At 41.8% G+C, this 19,790-nt stretch overlaps 1 protein-coding gene across 2 annotated transcripts in view; it reads left to right on the top strand.

The window, feature by feature from the left end:
* TRAPPC10 (trafficking protein particle complex subunit 10) overlaps positions 1 to 19,790 on the top strand; it is a 79,101-nt gene that overhangs the window by 39,233 nt on the left and 20,078 nt on the right. For both annotated transcript variants that reach the window (XM_054973780.1, XM_054973781.1), the window contains exons 6-14: positions 599 to 710; positions 887 to 1,134; positions 4,099 to 4,245; positions 6,989 to 7,103; positions 9,667 to 9,743; positions 11,155 to 11,246; positions 11,864 to 12,004; positions 14,727 to 14,839; positions 16,916 to 17,430. In XM_054973780.1, the coding sequence (XP_054829755.1) occupies positions 599 to 710; positions 887 to 1,134; positions 4,099 to 4,245; positions 6,989 to 7,103; positions 9,667 to 9,743; positions 11,155 to 11,246; positions 11,864 to 12,004; positions 14,727 to 14,839; positions 16,916 to 17,430 (1,560 nt within the window). The remainder of the gene's footprint in view (positions 1 to 598; positions 711 to 886; positions 1,135 to 4,098; positions 4,246 to 6,988; positions 7,104 to 9,666; positions 9,744 to 11,154; positions 11,247 to 11,863; positions 12,005 to 14,726; positions 14,840 to 16,915; positions 17,431 to 19,790) is intronic.

Below are 19,790 nucleotides of genomic sequence, written 5' to 3'. Positions count from 1 at the left end.
CAAAAGCTCCTGTTTCAATGCTTAATTTAGCACATCTCAGTAAACATACTGAAGCAAAATCAGTTATCTGTCAAAATGCCTTTTAGACAAGGGATCTACAGATAACTCTGTGTGTGTATGCTATGTGCTGGCAAGTGGCTTCTGGCAACCCTGAGAAAGAATGACACCCCCCCCCCCTAACATTCTATCATTGACAGCCTTTGCTCAGGTCTTGCAAACTGAAAGCCCTGGCTTCCTTATTGAGTCCATCCATGTCATGTCAGTCTTCCTCTTTTCCTATTGCCTTCAACTTTTCTTAGCATTATTATCTTTCCCAGTGAGTTTTGTGTCTCATGATGTGACCAAAGTACGATAACCTCATTTTAGATATGGATAATAGAAGGTATAATACGGATTATAGAATATTGTAGAAGGGTTTCAGGCATTTTGGGGAAATGTTGCTGTTGATTTCCTAAAAATAATCTGTGGAGATGAGAGGAGAGGAGGAAAGAACCAATCAAGTACACATTTGTTACAGTGATTTTATAACTGATAAATAGTTTTGTACGCCAAACTGAACAGTGCATACTAAAACATACTTTTCTTTGGATGATAAAAGGAAGAGTTGGCCTTTGTCTTTGAAATGCTGCAGCAGTTTGAGGATGCCCTGGTGCAGTATGATGAACTCGATGCCCTGTTCTCCCAATATGTTGTCAACTTTGGTGCTGGTGGTAAGTGTTTAAATCAGCAAGTACGTTGCTGTTTTTTCTTTGCAAAATTAAAAAATCTAGCATTATGAACTCTGTAGCAATCATAAAACAGTTCTTGCATGTGTGTATGAAATATTTATTGAGTAGAAAGTATGTGACATGTGTAGTCAATTGTAATTGTTGCTTGCTTTACATAGATGGGGCGAACTGGTTGACATTTTTCTGCCAGCCAGTGCGAAGTTGGAATGGTCTGGTACTCCGCAAGCCAATAGATATGGAGAAGAGAGAACTAATTCAGAACCAGGAAGCTACTCTATTAGATTTGCGAAGTTACTTATTTTCTCGCCAGTGCACATTGCTAATCTTCCTTCAGAGGCCATGGGAGGTATCTCAGCGAGCTCTAGAACTTCTCCATAACTGTGTGCAAGAGCTAAAGCTCCTTGAAGTAAGTTGATGTAACTTTTAATCAGTGAAGTGACTAATTCTTAAGCATTTTTGCAAGTTGTTTATCCCTTGCTCTGGATTACAGAAGTCTACTGGGGTGGCTAAAGGTAGAGTGTCCTTTGGACAGTGTTTAGTCAGTTATGTGAAAGTTTGAAGCATCTGGTTGGGAGGAAGTAGTTCTGTAAAGTAAACTGTACGGTAAGGGGTGTAAGTCAAAGGACATGAAGTTAGTCATGCAGTCTCTATAGCAGTATATATGGCTATATACTTGTAATGATATAGGGTAGTAGGGTCAGGAAACTAATTTTTTGATATGCCATTTCATCTGTTAAAAACAACCCTACCTTGTAAGTTATTCTGTGGTCAGTGTCTCTCTAAATGGTGATATGCTTGTACCCTGGTTGCATATACACTTTTATAAATTAACCAAATAAACTTTGGGGAATTCACTGGTGGGCAATCCCCAGTCCCAGGCTAGATTCAGAATTTGTTTAGAAAAAATAATTTGCAAAACATTTTAAAAGCTGCTGAAATGACCTAACCTACTCCTGTGGAGCACACTGAGGTCACCACCCATCTTCCCTTTTCTCAAAAGTCATCCTGGTTGTTTGGAATTAAAGGCTTCGGGATTAAACTATCTGTAGTTCCCAGTACTCTGAATTTTGCAAGGCAGTATCAGGGTTTAAAGGAGAGCCCTGCTGTGGGTCTTTCCATAACTTATGCCATGTAAGACTGGGTTAGAAAGGGAAGAAGGCGGTACAGAGGAGGAGTTATAGTGAGGGCAGCTCATTCCGAAATGGGACCCAAATTCTAGTGATATTTGGACCTGGATCTGGAACTATTCGTGTCCTTCTGTGTCCATTTTTAGATGATGCAATCAAAAGTTTAAAAAGATATTCAAGATGAAGTTGTAACTCTAGTCTTGTGTATAATCCTGCCTCCCAGTATACCATTCTTGGTACAGTGTAAACTTCTGTGCCAAATCCAACACTGCACATGTATCAGGCATTCAATACAAACCATCCACAGCAGCATATCTGCTTGATGGAGGTAGCAAACAATGCATGGTTCCAAGGACTGCTGTGTACTGAATTTATCCTCAATGCTCCATAGTTAGTTTACAGCACTCCCACAGTAGGCTTGAATGTGATTATTTTAAGTCTTTTCTAATATTTCCTGCTGTACATTGTATTTCTTTTTGTGTCTGGAAGCTGATAAAAGCTATGTGAACATATATATGTGTGTATTGCTTCTTCTGGAACTTGTATAATATCCATTTTTCTAGATCCAGAGGAGTTAGCTGTGTTAGTCTGTAGTAGCAAAATAGTAAAGAGTCCAGTAGCACCTGACGAGTCCAGATGCATCTAACGAAGAGAGCTGTGGATCTCGAAAGCTTATGCTACAATAAAGTTGGTTAGTCTTAAAGGTGCTACTGGACTCTTTACTATCCTTTTTTCTGATATTTATTATCATAGTCTGCCTTTTTTCACTGGTACATTGCTTCGCTTAGATATTATTGGTCCCTTTTTGTATCCTGTTTCCAGGGGTCATTTCATAGAGAAAGAGCTGCAGGAACTCATTAGCATAACTCATTAGCATATGCCACACCCCTTGACACCACCAGAAGTGTGTCATTAGCATAACTGATTTGCTTATGCCACACCGCCTGACATCACCTATCCTGGCTGTTTTGGACCCAATCCTGGCCATTCAGGGCCGAAATTGGGCCCAAAATGGCAAAAAGGGGTTGAAAATGGCCCCAAAGGGGCCCAAAATGGTCAGGATCGGGCCACAGTTGAGCAGGACAGTGATCCACCACCAAGCCTGATCCTGGCTGTTTTGGGCCCAATCCTGGCTGTTTTGGGCCCAATCCTAGCTGTTTTGGGCCCAATCCTGGCTATTTTGGGCCCAAATTGGGCCCAAATTGGGCCCAAAATGGCTGAAAGGGGCCCAAACAGCCAGGATCAGGCCCAAAATGGCCAGTATTCGGCTGCTGCCAGACGGGAGAGTGTTTCCCCACCTAGCAGTGGCCTGATCAGGGCCGTTTTGGCTCCAATTTGGGATGAAACCGCCTGATCCAGGCTGAAATGGGCTCAAAATGGTTATTTTGGGGATGTTTTGGCCTGGATCGGGCCCAAAATGGCCCAGATCACGTCGGTGCCGGGCAGGGGAGGGGTACCACGCCCAGCACCGACCCAATCCAGGTGGTTTTGGCCCTGATCCTGACTGAAATGGGCCCCAAATCAGGGCCAATATGGCCCGGACCAGGTTGGTGCCAGCCAGGGGAGGGTTCCCCCACCTGGCACTGACCCAGTCCCGGCCATTTCAGCCCCAATCCTCGCGGAAATGGGCTCAAAGCGGCCAAAAGTGGCCATTTTGGGCCCTTTTTGGCTTGGATCGGGGCCGAAATGGCCTGGATTGGGTCAGTGCCGGGTGGGGGAACCGACCTGATCCAGCCGTTTCGGCTCCCATCCGGGCCACCAGACAAGTGACCTCTTTGGAGAACTGCCAGAACGATGTTCCGGCATGTTTCCCCCTCGAAATGAGTCCTGCCTGTTTCTGTATTGTCAAGATCTCCTTGCAGACTTCTGGAAGCCTGTCTTCTGTTTTAGTGCCTTTATTTTCTAGCTTATATATTTACTTTGTGTCAGTGGCTATTTTCCCTGAGGGCTGCGCTTGATCCTTTTAGAGTCTGTGCTTTTTAGGTGGGTGGGGAACCAAACCAACCCACCCCAGCTTCTTCCTAGTTTCTATTCAGTTTTTGAAGTGGAGTTATTAATACCATTTTTACTATCATTTATCTTGATAGTGATTCATTATAATGTGGTGGTGTTTGCAAATTAAAATTCTTCCAAATAATGTGCATCCAGAACTTTTTTTAATTAGTTAATCTTTTTTTGCCATACTATGTTATGTTAGAATCAAGTTCGTGTCTTAACAGAGCTTTTTACTGTTTGGTCTTAAGGTCTCTGTTCCTCCTGGTGCTTTGGATTGTTGGGTGTTCTTGAGTTGCCTGGAGGTTCTGCAAAGAATAGAAGGCTGCTGTGATCGGCCTCAGATTGACGCCAATGTTTCCCACATGGTTGGCTTGTGGAGCTATGCCACTGAAAAGGTAAGGAAAGTGGGTAGTGTGTTACTAGACTGTCAGTGAGTGTTCTGTAGTACTTGGTGGAAGATGTTTTAATCAAAAAATTGCTCTTTGCAGTATGATACAGATATTCTTTGGGGCAGATAAGAGATTTGGAAATGGAATACATGCCAGGATTGAGCACTTTAATACTAGGATATGCTTGCCTGTCTTTGTTCCAGTGTATGCATTTTTGTGTTCTTTATGCGTCATCAGTCCAATAAGCTGCTACCTGTTTTTTTCAATGAAGTGATGACTTGTGTGTGTAAGATCCTATGGAGCTATTTGTAGCAATGAATGATTTGGTCACACTGTTCCTCTCCCCACCTCCTTCAGTATGCTGATCTGCCCCCATGACCATGTGTTATTACTATATTTACCTGAGGTGGGGAAGATTGTCTAATGTATAGGTACACTCCGATTTTGTGGTGTGTAGGTTGTCTAATTGCTCCTTACTTATGTTGGAGTAGATGGCTCTGATAGCGCAGTGTAGTAATTACTAGGACTCTGCATCTTGATTTAAATCCCAAACGTTTCCAACTCCCTGAATTAGGTTTGTGCCAAAGTTGTAATAAGCAGTTTCACCCAAATATAATGCTTGTATATATACTGGATAAAGTTCTTACTATGTCACTGACCGGGGGATAAAATGGACACTTAGGTTTGTTTGCATTGTGGAAATTATTTAATTCATATGTCTATAATCCAAGTAAAGATATCAGAATTTTTTGAAAGCGTATTGTAAGTGAAGTTAATGTGTATCAAAGATATACAAGATATTACTGAACTAAGAAATAGTGAACAATTGAATTCTTAAATAGGGCAAGGTGCAGGACAGCTGTATTTTTTTTAATGTGAACTTTACTTTGAGTTTATATTTTTAAAAAAGATAATACAAAAAGACAGAAAGTGCTTCACTTTTTCTTATGGTGTAAGCTGACTAGCAGCTCTTGACAAATAAATTTTCTTTTTATAAATTTTATTTCAGTTTATAAACTCAAAAATACAATCATATAATCCCTATACCATACATTTATTATCATCTACTTCTACACAAATTAGACATATACATTTTAATATAAACCTAAACTAACATTATTCAAATAATTCAATTCATATAGTTCAGATATTTGTATAGACTTGCTTTATATATATATTCCTGATTTTCCACTTTGTTTCAATATTTCTATTCTATCTTTACCAGCTATCTTTTCCCCCAATAATTTTGTTCCCAATAATTCCCCCCCCCCAATAATTTTGTTAGAAACATATATTAGAAACATATATTACCAATCTTTTAACCTCTTCTAATTTAAAAGAAAATTCTTACTTATTCTTGATTTTTAACTAAGTAATCAAAAAATACTTCACATTTTTCTTGAAATTCTGCAGTTGGCCGGTTATGTATATAAGATGTTAATTTTGCCATTGTTGCACAGTCATGTAATTGAATCCATTCCTTCAAATCTGGACATTTTTCTGCTTTCCATTTTGCTGCAAAAATCCATTCCCCAAGTCTAAGTCACCAAGATTTTCTGGAATATCACGAAATTGTAGATTGTTACTCCTAAATTGTTTCCAAAATTTTGATTCTTAGGTCTGCTTCTGTTAGTGGACTTGTTTACAGTTCTTGTACTAATGTGATGGTCATCCTAGCAACATTAAGGCTCTTGTATTGTTTATAGCAGTGTAGATGAGAGAAGTTTGGCAGGAGGAGCTTGTTTTATGATGATGTGTCAGGGCTTTGATTCACCTGCCACAAATCCTTACTTTATACAACCACTAAAGGTTCAGGAGGTGTAATGCTGAAAACTTGGCAGTCCTTCATAAACTGTAGAATGTTTGTGTCAGGCAACTGTAAAATTAATTATTTAGTCAACGAATAGTTTATTTAGCTTAAAACAAAGAAGCTGTCATTTTTACTAAGTATGTTTTAATATCTATTTATGATAATATTTTAATGAGCTCATATTTGATGGGTACCAAACAGCTTTCAATATATTTTTGGGTTGTTGTTGTTCCTTTTTCCATCAATTTGTATTTGTTGATTTCTGGATGGTAGAGACTGACAGTGAATTATTGTTGCCATTGTGTCATGCTTATAAGCCCTGCTGAGGCATCTGATTAGCTATTGTAGGCAGGTAGAGTCCTGAACCATATAGAACATTATCTGATGACCCAGCATTGCAGTTTAATGGAAAACTTCGTTGTAAATGTTATGAAAAATGTTGGAGTATTTTAGTTAAAGTTTTTAAAAGAGCTAAAATTAATTTCACAGGGTTGTATCTAGTACTTACGCAAACAGACATTTCATAGAAGAGCTCTTTTCTGCCTTACCATAGCAACCCTCTGCAAGGTTTAAGAGACCCTCAGAAAAACTGTGGAATGCTGCATGAAGGACTATGTAAAAGAGTGGTGGTGGTGGTGGCCAGAAATATTTCTCCTCCCTGCTTATGTGAGCCTTTGCTCTGTTCAGAGCTTCTTCACTTGTGCATATGCAAGATTTCTACTGATTAGCCCCTGCTTTCATCCCTGGGCTGAATCCCCCACACTCCCTGAGGGGACCCTCCCCCCCCCCCACAGCCTTAAAGTAGCTAAAGAGCAGGATCCTGCTCAGACAGGGCAGCCATGCCAAAATCAGAAGTCCTCAGTCATGCTACATGAGCAAGGAGAAGTATGCCATTGTTTGTTATGAAATGTGATTTCATAACATGATCTCTTTTTACAGCTAAAATCTCTGGGTTACCTCTGTGGACTTGTGTCAGAAAATGGGCCTAATTCAGAAGATCTTCATAGAACAGTTGATCTTCTAGCAGGACTTGGAGCTGAACGCCCTGAAACAGGTATTGCTAACAGTTTTTATCAAATGTGACTGCTTTCCACATAAGTATTATATTGGGAGAAAAGTCCATTCCCCATGAAGCAGCCAGTGCCAAGTTGTCTATTTGTCAAAGCTAACCCATATTTAAAGATTATTTGCTCCTGTGAACTCAGTGCAAACAGTTGATTGATATTTCCATATTGTCCATGGTGCATTTAGTTGGGCCATTGTTTGGTCCAGTATAATAATTTGTATGTTCAGTTTACATGAGTGCTTCATTTTCTGCAGTGGCAAAGTATTGCAATGCTATAGTCATATAACTTAATTGATGTTAGGAATTTAAGTTTTCAACATGCATAGATTGGTGTAGCTTTACAGGCTTTATAGGTAGGTAAGACAGTAAGCTCTACAAAAAAATTAATGAGACTTTTCTAGAAGACATTTGGGAGGAACCTGAGCTTTTCAGTGAGAGGAAGGTTCCTTTTCATGTGTATTCCAGTCTCTTCTCTTCCCTATCAGAGTAAAAGAAATGGAAAAAGTTGAAAATAAGACAGAGGGTGAGAGAAAGGGGAAACAAAATATTGAGGGAGAAATGGGTTTCCATATAAGGAAGATGCATTAGAGGGCAGTGTTCTGGAAAGTGAAAGAATAGGAAATTGGTGAAAGAGGATATGACAAATGGGAAAACTGAGTGGAAAAATGAATAATGTTCTTTTCTATTGTCACACCTTTCTAATCCCAACATTAGATGCTAAGCAGTGGAGGAAAAAAACAAATCAAAGGGAGTTGAATTTTGAAGAACTTCATTAGGATCCACAAATTTAAGGCTTAGGTTATTAACCAAGCTATTATCTATAGTTGCCCCTGAGTCTTGTGGCATATATTGAGAATATGGAGGAAGGTGTACCTTCAGGTTGGGGTTTTGCAGAAGATACAAACAGTGACTTGATGGTGGTGCCTTATGCAAAAGGAAGGGTTAGAAACCAGTCCTCTTTTCTATGGTGGAGATAGGCTGACTGCTTTTTCTGAATACCAGCAATCACCACCTGAAATGACTTATCAAAGCACCATTGTTCTCTTCTCAAAAAGGATACTAGGAGCCAAGCTACAACTGATGCCTGACATGAGGAGAACTCGTGTCAGTTTCCCAAAAGTTTTGACAGGAAATGTAGGCATCTGGTTTGGGGGGGGGGGGAGGCAGCATTTAAATCTCCAGAGCAGAACCTGGATCCAGCGGGGAGGGCTGAAGCACTGAGCCTCTCCAAGTTTCTATTGGGGCGAGCTACTGGGGAGGGCTTTCGGTGTTCCCCGGCTTCTTTTGCCTCCATTGCGCAGGTGGTGTCCAGCCGGCCCCGGCCCCATGTCCCTTTGCTCCGTTGGGAGGAAGGGTTCCCTTGCCTCCAACGAGGCTTCAAACCCTTCCACCTTCCAGGCACACCCTGACCACCCCCCAACCCTCAGTGCGGTCCGGGAGACCGGCCAGGATACAGGACAACTACCTGTGCTCCGGCTGGGCCACGCACCCGCTCCATGGCTTTCTGGCCAGGCACCAACACAGCGAGGCAGCGGGCTGCAGCCCAGCTGGAGCCTCTCACATCCGCCACGCGCCTTTCCCGGTGCTGGTGTGGGAGCCAGTTGAGCATGGCAGTGGTGGCAGCGTGGCCTGAATGGTGCACACTCGTCCTGGCTCTCCCGCGTGGCACGGTGCAGGAATCTAGCTGGCGCAGCAACTGCCAGCTTCACAGTTGTGGCAGCCACACAGGGAGTAGGGCCGGGCATGTGAGGTGGGAAAGTGGGAGGGTTTGAAGCCTCATTGGAGGTGGGGGAACCCTTCCTCCCAATAGAATGAAGGGGAGCGGGGCCAGCTGGACGCCACCTGTGCACTGCAGGCGAAAGAAGCCAGGGCTGGGGAACACCATAAGTCACCTCCCCAGTAGCTTGCCCTGATCGAAACCTGGAGGGGCTCAATCCTGCGTGCCCTCCTGCCAGAAAATAAGTCTCTCTGCTGTGCCCCGCTGGATCCAGGGCCAGCTCTAGAGATTTAAACACTGCCTCTCCCCACCCCCGGTATAATTCTGAGAGCTTGTCAGTCAAACCAGACACCTACATTTCCTGTCAAAACTTTTGGGAAACTGATACGAGTTCTCCTCATGTCAGGTGTCATTTGTAGCTTGGCTCTGCTTAGATGGAGTGTAGAAACAGAGGTAGCAGAAAAGATGTGTGGCAGAGATTTTCCATACTGCAGTGTACATGGGAAGAGAAAGACCTACTTCCTGCTTTATTCACCAGTCAGGCCCAATTTTTTTTAGGTGATACTGCCTATTGGGTGCTTGGATTTTTGCATCTTACCTTGTAGGCAGTGTACTTGGATTGTGTAATGCAAATGGAGTTTTCATTGGATCAGTTAATTCTGATTACAAAATTTGTCACATCAGACTAGAAGAAATTTCTCCAAGCTCACATAACATTAATGCAAGTCATCTCTTAAATCTAGTGCAGTAAAACGAGTTGTGTTTTCCTGGTCAACTGTATGGTGCCTTTACAGGCAGTAATTTCTTATAGCATATCCTGTTTTACTTTTGAAGCCAATACAGCACAATCTCCTTATAAGAAACTGAAAGAGGCCTTATCATCTGTAGAAGCTTTTGAAAAGCATTACTTAGTAAGTATGCCTTATGAATATTCTATGTATACAAGCTGAATTAGAGACAAGTATAGCAATGAATGTACAATAGGTGTTTGTGTTGGATATATTTGTTGGATTAATGGCAGCACTTTTAGTGTAATATTAGGTACTAGATTTATATTATGGACGATTTTAAGAAATACAAGATTATCAGAGATATGCATCATTTTCAGTATATTGAATTTAAAAAATTAACTTTTTGTCAACAGATAATGAAAATTAATAGCTGCTAAAATATTATCTGTAGCAATCCTTCACTATAAAGTGAATTGTGGAAATAACACTAGCTTTGTCCTATCATTAGCTTTTAAAATGATTTAATATATTTTGTATGGCACTTTACAGAGTAACATCAAACAGGTTCCAACACAAAGTCTACATTTCAGTAGTAGTTAAACACAAAAAGAAGAAGGCAAGGTTAGGTGAGAGAAAGGAAGAATGGGAGAGGTTAGTTTTTGTTTTTTTCCTCCTGGAATTTGTATGTATTAAAGTTTCTGTTATTTGCCATATTTTAATCCTTACCAACTAAGAAAGTCAGATTAGGATCTAGGAGATCTGGGTTGGAATTCCTATTCTGCCATGAAGCTTGCTGGGTGATCTTGGGCCAGTCACACTCAGCCTAACCTGCCTCACAGAGTTGTTGTGAGCACAAAATGGAGGAGAGGAGAATGATGTAAGCCACTTTAGCTGCCCATGGAGGTATAAATGAAGTAAATGAATAAGTGGCAAATTCTTTAATTGACAAGGATGAGATGAGACTTTGCCCTTTGTATTCATATTAATGAAAAAATCTATTGAGCATGTATTTCAGAATACGTTTTAGTAAAATATGAAGTGCCCTATTGCTAAGGCTATCACAATAAAGCTGCTGCTGCTGATGACGACAACTATTGAGGTAGTCTTCAGCCTTTCTGGACTGAAGACCACTAAACAGCAAACATGTTGATAAGATGTCATATTACATCAGAGTCATCTGATGGGAAGTAATGGCTTCAATAGTCAAGGCTAGGACTATGGAGAACAAGCCAAGAGAGCCAGGGAAAGGAAACACAAGCTGAGCACCAGAAGATGTACTGTTGTAAGGTACAACTCAAGAGTCAGAGCTATAAGGAATCTTCTCTGCTGCTGAATGACCTCTCCAGTTGCTCCTTTGCATGTGTGCAGATAGGAAGGAGGCATGCCCTCGCACACTGCATGTACACACTTGCATCCAGGTTTTTCCAAAAGGTAATAAACAACATTGGTAGCTCTGCAGGGGCTCTGTGACCCCCTTCAGGGTCCTATCCCTTGGGATGAAGACCACTGCACTTTTGGATTCTGTAGCAGAAATTTACTGTAATACGATCTTCCCTAAAAAACAAAAACCTTTCTCTTTTCTCTTACATAGGATCTTTCTCATGCCACCATTGAAATGTACACAAACATTGGACGAATCCGCTCAGCTAAGCTTGTTGGAAAGGATCTGGCAGAGTTTTACATGTAAAAAAATCTTCAGTTAAATTATATGTCACTTAAGTTTGAAGTTTTCAAAGGATGTTTCAACCACTTAGGTTGAAATTTTTAATGGTTCTTTAAAATATATTCTGAAAGGGGCATCTCTAAGAACACTAAAAGGCAACTTCAGGCTTGTGTTTTGCAAAGTAATGGCAAACCAAAAATTTTCAGTAGGTTAAGTAGTTAGCTTCTCCATGCTATAGTAATATATACTTGCTCAGAGTAGTTACTAGCTATACTGATAGTTACATCTCCAAGTTTCATTCCGTTTTCTTTTGCAGGGATATGGAATCTCAGTCAAGAAAAGATGTCTTATATAGTTCAGAAATGTGTAACAGGTAGTACAAAGACTAATTTTTAGAGAAAGAAAGCTGTAGTGGTTGGGAAATTAAATTTTCTGTCAGTTACATTTATGGCCAGTGTAACTAAGTTTATGGGCTGAAAATCCTTCAGTGATATTCTGACAATTTTCCCCATGCATGATGAATATTGCAATATTAAGTCACTTTTTACCTGTTTTGTTTTATCACATTTGTAGCATGGACAATTTAAGTATTAAATTGCATTTGTCTCTTTCTCCCTCTCTTGTGACTCTTCCATAGGAAGAAGAGGAGTCCCCAAAAGGCTGAAGTGTATCTTCAAGGAGCATTAAAAACCTACCTTGCTGAAGGGTGGACATTGCTTATTACACATACACGGAAGCAGCTAGCAGAATGTCAGAAACATCTTGGACAAACTGAAAAGTATCCTTCAAAAGAAGGGAGAAGTTGGAGGTTGATTTATTATGTGGTGTTCAGGCAATTTTTATAGGGAAAGGGTGGGGAGGAGAATCTAAAATATGTTTGACCAGAAACTGTTCCGTTTCTTCCATGTTCATAGCCATTAAAGCTGGAGAACTTTTGATAAAAATCATGTGGTCAGAGTTAGCATTTAGGGCTGCCAAGAGGGACAGAGAGCTGTGCACATAATGCTCAATGAAAGGAGATCAAAAATACTTATTGGAGTGAATGAATAGAATTTAATGTGTTTTAAGTGGTAGAGAAAAGCAAGTAAAAACCAATGTGAGTGTGGCGAATGAATGTTAGGAGTGACAGGGCTGGATTAAGTAGATGGATAGTAGTTGTTGAAAAAAATTGTTAGATGATAATTACTTTAGAAGCCACACTGTCTTTTTTCTTCAGTAGAGCCTTTTTCTCTGTCCTTAATAACAATTCTAATATAGTTCTGTTTTTAATAACAGTTTACTCCAATTTACCTGAACAGACATACATTAGGCTAACTGGCATTCAACTGCCTGGATCTTTAGGTCTCAGTGAGAAAGGTGGATTATAAAAGTAATTATTTATTATTAACAACAACAACAACAATGTATATTTCTCCTTGAAGGCAAGTTACAATTTAGGGTAGTGGTGGTGGGTTGTTTCAGGAAAACAGTAGAGGAAAGCTTTCCTCACCCAAGTGCTGCAAAGTTGCTCTAAAATGCTGTGATTTCTATATAAGCCACCATTTTGTGACTGGCTGTACACACTGATCTGGTATTTTGTGACTGATGGTTCTCAGGGCTCTTGCAAATTAAGTATCTTCCAGAAATATAAAGTTGGTCCTCCCCTGTTTTAATATCCAATGGCTTCTTGACGTTTTCCCTGCTTCCAAAAAATGAGTTGTTATTTTCTTAATGAACTTAGCATTACGATCTTCAAATTCTCTTGTATTCCTTATTAATTTACATTTACTTTGCGGTAACCTGTGTTCTTGTTCACCTTGTTTGGACAAGACATCCATAGCTTTCTTGACTTTGTCACGAAGCACACTGGCACCCTCTTAGATTAATTGATAACTTTCTAAATCAGAAAGCATATATGAACCTTTATTATTAGGGAGTTAAATAACTTCTAAGTATTGTGAGGAGGTTTGGTGCTCCAATTCCTTTCAACATTATCATTAATTTGAGCAACCTAATCTGATCTTTTTTCGTGTGTATATGTGTATGTGTGCAATGTTGTTATGATATTTCCCTTCCTTTATGAAACTTGAGAAGTTTTTGCTGCATAACTAAGCTGAAATTGATACATTCTCAAACAAAAAGAGGCCTCTTGAAAGCATGGCTTATTTTGAGGGGGAATGCGCCGGAACACTGTTTCGGCAGTTCTCCAAAGAGGTCACTTGTCTGGTGGCCCCGGCCACCTGATTTTCAGCCATCCTGGGCCTGTTTCTGCCGGATTGGAGCCCAAATGGCCTGGATTGGGTTGGTGCCGGGGGGGGGGGGCATCCGGCACCAACCTGATCCGGATGGTTTCAGCCCCATCCGGGCTCAAAAGGGCCCAAATCAGCCATTTTTGGCTGTTTTGGATCCTTTTTGGCTGGGATTGGGGCCGAAACAGCCCAGATTAGGTCAGGGCAGTGGAGGGTTCCTCCACCCAGCACCAACCTGATGCAGTCCTGATCCAGGCCCGGGGGGGGGGGGTCATATTGAACCGAGCCTTCAAACCGAGTGATCTGACCATGGCACCGGCTCTATCATATCCAGAGCCACATCCAACCCCGCCCCAAAGATCAAATCCAGCATTTGGCCTGCTTTATGTGTAGGGGCTGATACAAATTGGGAAAGTCCTAGTGCTGCCATGGCTGACACCAAGTTTACAACCTGGTGGAATGCTCTGTCAAATGAGACCAGGGCCTGGCAGGATTTGTTATTGTTCCACCGGGCCTGTAAGACAGAGCTGTTCTGCCAGGCGTATGATTGATGCTGGTTAGGGCCCCCGCCGGCCAAATAGAAATAGAATGAGTCCCTCCCTATCAGAGCATCCACCTCCAAAACCTCTTCCTTTAAGAAATGTTTCAGTGATGGTTGGATGAAGGATTCAATTATGTACTCTGTACATAATTATTTACTCTGTACCGTTTGAAATTTTGTACCTGTAATTTTAAATTTTTAATTTTTAATGTATTTATTGTGATTTTAAATTGAGAAACTGTAAATTTGAACATCTATGAATGTAATCTGCCCTGAGTCTGCTGGTGCGGGGAGGGCGGAATAGAAATTTAAATAAATAACATAGCATTTGGGGCTTGTAAATGACAAGCCCAATCTTGTTGACTTTGGTTAGTAGTTGGGATGGGAGACCTCCAAGGAAGGCCAAGGTCTCTATGCAGAGGCAGGCAAAGGCAAACCACCTCAGTTAGTCTCTTCCCTTGGATGCAATATAAATATATTATGCAAGATAATGTTAAAATATAGCACAAGTTATTTTAGGATTATTAATTTCATTTTTAATTATAATTTTGCCCCACATTTCATTTTAAATCACTCAGAATAAAACAATCACAGGATAATAATCAGAATTAATGAATTTAACTCATTTCATAAAATTTTGCTGGAAAAGTGTGTGAATATTTATGAATAGAATATTAATTCTTTTTGTCTGTACATCACATTTTTTCTGCTATGCCTCAACTGTGTGCCAGCTATCTCCAAACAAGCAGCCTTTTAGCTGCTGATACTAACTTAACAGAAGAAGAGCGCAAACATTTTTGCCAAGAGATCTTAAATTTTGCCAAACAGCCCTCAGATGGCAAAGGTAAGATTTTTGAAAAAGATTAGTTATAAAACTTTAGCAGTTTCATAGGATGGGCTTCTGAAGCAAGACTTGGGATACCTAGCATATCAACACTTCCCCTGTTTTGTTAATAACTTTATGCTTGTGCTTGCAGGCTTTTTAAAAAAACATTTCCTCAGTTATAACATACTGCCTTCCTTCTGCCAGGTGTCTTGTTTGATTAGCAATTTTAGAAGGTTCGAGTATAGCATGTTAACCTGGTTCAAATTGTAGAGGGAGCTTAATGAATCATGGTCAAATTATACTCCCTAGTAGCCTTCTAAAAAATGTAGCTAAAGAGGTTGTCACACAAGACAGAGAATCCTGACTTCCTCCTGTAATTTCAGTATGAGTTTTGGCTTTTACCAGTGTGTCTTCAAGCTATGATTCTACAGCCGTACAGAAAACTTATGTAATGTGGCTGCGGTATTAAGTTTTTCAGGAATTCAGCTTCATTTTTAAAATAAAAATTCCAGTTTATGGTGAAGCTATGCTTGAAAACACATGAGCAGCATTTGCTGGATCTGAAGGAGTAGGTTGAGTGTGTTTTCCTGTGGCTGGGGGTGAGTTGTTTGGGCCAGGGCTTCAGTGCGTTCCATAGTTCCTTGTCACTTTCCATAGCAAGAACAAGCACTATACAAGTAGCAAGAAAAATGCAAATACACTTTGCATAAACTATGTAAGTTACAGATTGGTCTTTTCTTAGCACAGAACTTTTATTCAATTGGTGCTGAGCATAGAGTAAACACAACCCAGTTAATCTGCATCCTGTTTTCCATAGATGGAAAAGCAAAGCCCTCATAGAAATGTTACTGTGAGTTTCTCCGTCAGCAGGGGGCGCCGCGTCCGTCGGGTCCGTCGTGGTGGGAGTCTGTGCAGCCGGCGAGTCCGGGGGGGGGGGTCCCGTTGCTACCTAGGCTGGGCAAGCGGCCTGTATGCTGGCTCCCGGGGTCTCAGCTTCCCTTCAGATTGGCCTCAGATGGCCCCAGGGCTATTAAGCCGTGTCTGGCAACAGGCAAGCACAGCCTCTGGGCCCAGGGATGGTCCTTCCCTCAGGACAGCCTCCCTGTTTCTCCTCCCCGGCCAGGAAGCCTTTGTCCCCTTTTATCCCCTCCCTCGCTAGGGCCAGCCCCGCCCCGCTCCCCAATTGCCAGCGCCCCAGGTGAGGCCCATTATCTGCCCCAATGCCGGTAGCAACACCTGGCTCCAGCCTTTCCTGGGTGGGAGGCCCGGTGTTCCCTTCTCCCGCCTCCCGGCCGCCATTGGGCACCATTCCCCCGTTCCCCTGGTGGGCGGGCTGGCCTATCGCCTGCCACCGCCGGGTCCGGCTCCCACCCCCTCGCTGCCTCGCGGCACCGGGCGGGGCTGGGCCAAGTGAGCGTGGGCCTCGCGGCTGCGCTGCCTCGCCTCTGCCGCCGCCGCCGCGTTGGGGCCGTCTGCCCCGGTGGCGTCTGCCCCAACGGCTGTCCAGCCCGCCAGTTCGCCTCCCCCAGGGCGCTCCCTCCGGCCCGGGGCGTCGCCGCCGCAGCCTCCTCCGCGGCGCAGCAACGGTGTTCCACCCGGCCGCCGAGCCGACTGCCGCGGCCGCGCTCGTCCGCCGCCGCGCCTGCCCCGGCCGGGTGAGTTTTGGGGCCTGTGGGGCCGGGGGGGGGCAGCGGCGAGGAGGGAGGGGAGGCTCATCCCCGGACAGTTACTGAGTTTTAGAATATAGTGTACAACCAGGAAGGTTTATCATTCTGTATTAGAGCATCTGCTTTACCTACAGAAGGACCCAGATTCAATCTCAAGTTAAGAGGATCAAGTAATAGGTAAGGATCTCTATCTGAAACCCTAAGAGAGCCTGCCAGCCAGAGCTGACAATATTGATCCAGATGAACTAATGGTCTGGCTCAATGTAAGGCAGCTTCATATGCTATAAAGCTAGATTCTTCCTGGTAAATATTCTGATCTCGATTAGTCCCTCCATTCATAGGAGACATTTCTCCCCTCTTACGGTGAATGGAAGCTTAACTTTTGTTAAACTGAAACACCCAATATCCAATTTTGTCTTCTTTTCAGGTCAGAAAGTTATACTGTCTATGCATCCCTTTGCACAGCTCAAGAATTTACATTTTGATCCTCCTAATGCTGTGGTCCATGTGGGTGGAATGTTGTCAACAGAACTCACATTGGTAAACCAAATGCCCATCCCGGTCAATGTGGATCAGATTGCCATCAACGTCCATTTTAGCATTGAAAAAAATAGCTACCGGAAGACAGCTGAATGGCTCACAAAACACAAGATTTCCAATGGTATTATCAGCTTTCCAAATGAGGTTGTAGGTCTCTCTCTCTCAAGAAGTAGCTTGCCAATGCTGGAGTTGTATGAGATGTATGAAAGGAGCCCCTCGGATAATTCTTTGAACACGACAGGCATCATCTGCAAAAATGTGCACATGCTGTTGCGGAGGCAGGAGAGCAGCTCTTCTCTGGAAATGCCCACAGGGCTGACTCTTGAAGATGGTGCCCATGTGTTAAAATGTAGCAACTTAATACTGGAACCAGGGGTCAATAAAATAACTTTCAGAACTCAGGTATGTTTTTCTAGAAGGCACACTATAATTCAGTACTGTTCTCTTGCCACAGCTTTACAACTTTGCTGAATGATTCTGCATTCATCTTTTGTCAAATCTTGGCCTGTCTGGATTGCTGGCAGATTCTGTGATGCAGCTATAGGAAGCTAGGAGGACACATGTCAAAATCACTTAAAAAACCATTATTTTCTCATCACTCAGCCAATAGCTAGAATTAAAATAAATATTCCATTTTCCCCCAAACTGTATTCATTGTTAAATAGCAATGGAAAAGGTAAGGTTGTTTTGGTTTTGATCAAATTTGCTCAGAATTAGTTATAAGATATTTAAAGTGATGGTGTCATTTAAAATGTTCAGTTGAAGGTGATATCTTCCACACATTGTCTTTGTAATTTTGCTATAGTGTATAAGATTTAAAGAGATTTTCTAAAACACATCATCACACTTAAAAAATCCTATGTTGCAGCATTACTTTTTTTTTTCATTTTGCAGTTTCAGTGCTCCAGTCATTGTATATTTGTCACTTCTGATACTAACTTTCCCCTGAATATAGAACTGAGACATCGAACTACAACTATGCTGTCTTTATTCACTTATAGCCTGCCTTTCTCGCTGAGACTCAATGTAGATTACAAACAGTAAAAGTAATTCAGTCAGACAACATAGTGCAGCACAGGATGTGCTTTCTATGGTAGGATGTGCAATGTGGCTTCATGGTGGAGTGTATCTGGCTCTGCACAACAATATTCACATGTGAAGTGGACATCTACATGTATGGTGAGATAATGGTTTTGACAACTGAGACATTTTTGATCCCAAGAGGGATAGAAGGATTGAAAAAATTGGCCAACTGTATAAGTATATAGGTCCCCAACTTTTTTGAGCTTCTGGGCTCTTTTGGAATTCTGACACAGAGTGGTGAGCATAACCTCAAAATGGCTGACTTAAGCGGTGGAGCCAACCACAGTGTTAGGGAGTGAGGCTATGCATAACTTAATAGTAACTTTTCAACATTTCAGGCAGAAGCAGTTTCATATATCTTTTAAAATCAGCATATATTTTAAAATATTTTCTTGCATACACATAGCTTACCTTCAGTAATGCAGTGAAGACCTTGTGTTGGTGCAGATGCTGCTGTAGCAACTTTTAAAAAATCTGCACAGCCAATCAGAAGTTCTCTGGTCAAAAGCCATGCCTGGCCTTGCCCTCTTTCTAAAACACTTGGCAGGTACTAAGGAAGGGTGTGTCCATCTGTTACTGCCACAGTATAAACATAACAAGGTAGAAATTAACCCTGTTCTCCTTTTGCTACAGATATTGCTCAATAGCAGGGGCCTCATTCTCTCTCCGTCTCCAGCAGAATAGCTAACCACTGATGGATTCTGGGAGGAAGAAGCCAAGTGACAGTTTAGCTAGGTAGTTGAATGGTAGAAGCCCCTCTCTTTTTCCATGTCCATCCATTCTCAGGGTTGTAATCTTGTGGAAGCAGGTGAGAGTGTCTTAGAGACCTGAATTAATGCCCCTCCTTACTTAGTCCATTCTTAGAAATGTCCGTACAGAGAGAACTTTGTTAATGTTTGTTAAGTAATACAATGTGTTTGCTTCATACACATGCCTTATGACATTGCACATATAATTGTAAGGATGCCAGGCAACTCTCAAGAGACTTCACTTCAAGAGTAAAAGTTCTTTATTGATAAGATGCCAATATCATACACTTACACCATCCTTGTTATGACTGGCAGCTACAGACAAGTATCAAGACTGAAAAGGGGAGGGGTGGCAAACCCCGTTACAATCTGGTATGTAAGAAAGGACAAGCCCACGGGGAATACAAAGAAACAATGCTTCACAAAGTGTTAAATTTTTAAAGTGCCAGTGCTATATAATTCAAACATTCATACATATTTGTGCAACTCCTTCAGGAACAAGAATGAATCCATCATACAAAAAGTGCATTCATGAATATTGCAACATGTCCGGGTGTAATAAAGCCAGTACAAATTTAAATCCTTGCATTGGTCTCTTCTTTCTGGTGACCTTTCCATGCACAGAACAAACGCAGAGGTGGGGTAGATGTAGAAATCCTCCTCAGGCCCGATCTGGGGCCGGCTTAGAAACCACAGATTTCGTATCCTCTTCTACAGGAGCACGGCCTCTGGTTCCATATGCTTGGAGATTCTCACATTACATCAACCGGATTGGGCGGGGTGGGGTCTACCCCACCTCTGCATTTTCTCTGTGCATGGAAAGGTCACCAGAAAGAAGTAAAGAGACCAGTGCAAGGATTTAAATTTGTACTGACTTTATTATACCCGGACATGTTGCAATATTCATGAATGCACTTTTTGTATGATGGA

Source organism: Eublepharis macularius, chromosome 3, assembly GCF_028583425.1.
Source record: "Eublepharis macularius isolate TG4126 chromosome 3, MPM_Emac_v1.0, whole genome shotgun sequence".
NCBI lineage: Eukaryota > Metazoa > Chordata > Lepidosauria > Squamata > Eublepharidae > Eublepharis > Eublepharis macularius.
The sequence above is the reverse complement of the archived record's forward strand: the minus strand, read 5'-3'. Positions and strand labels throughout refer to the sequence as shown.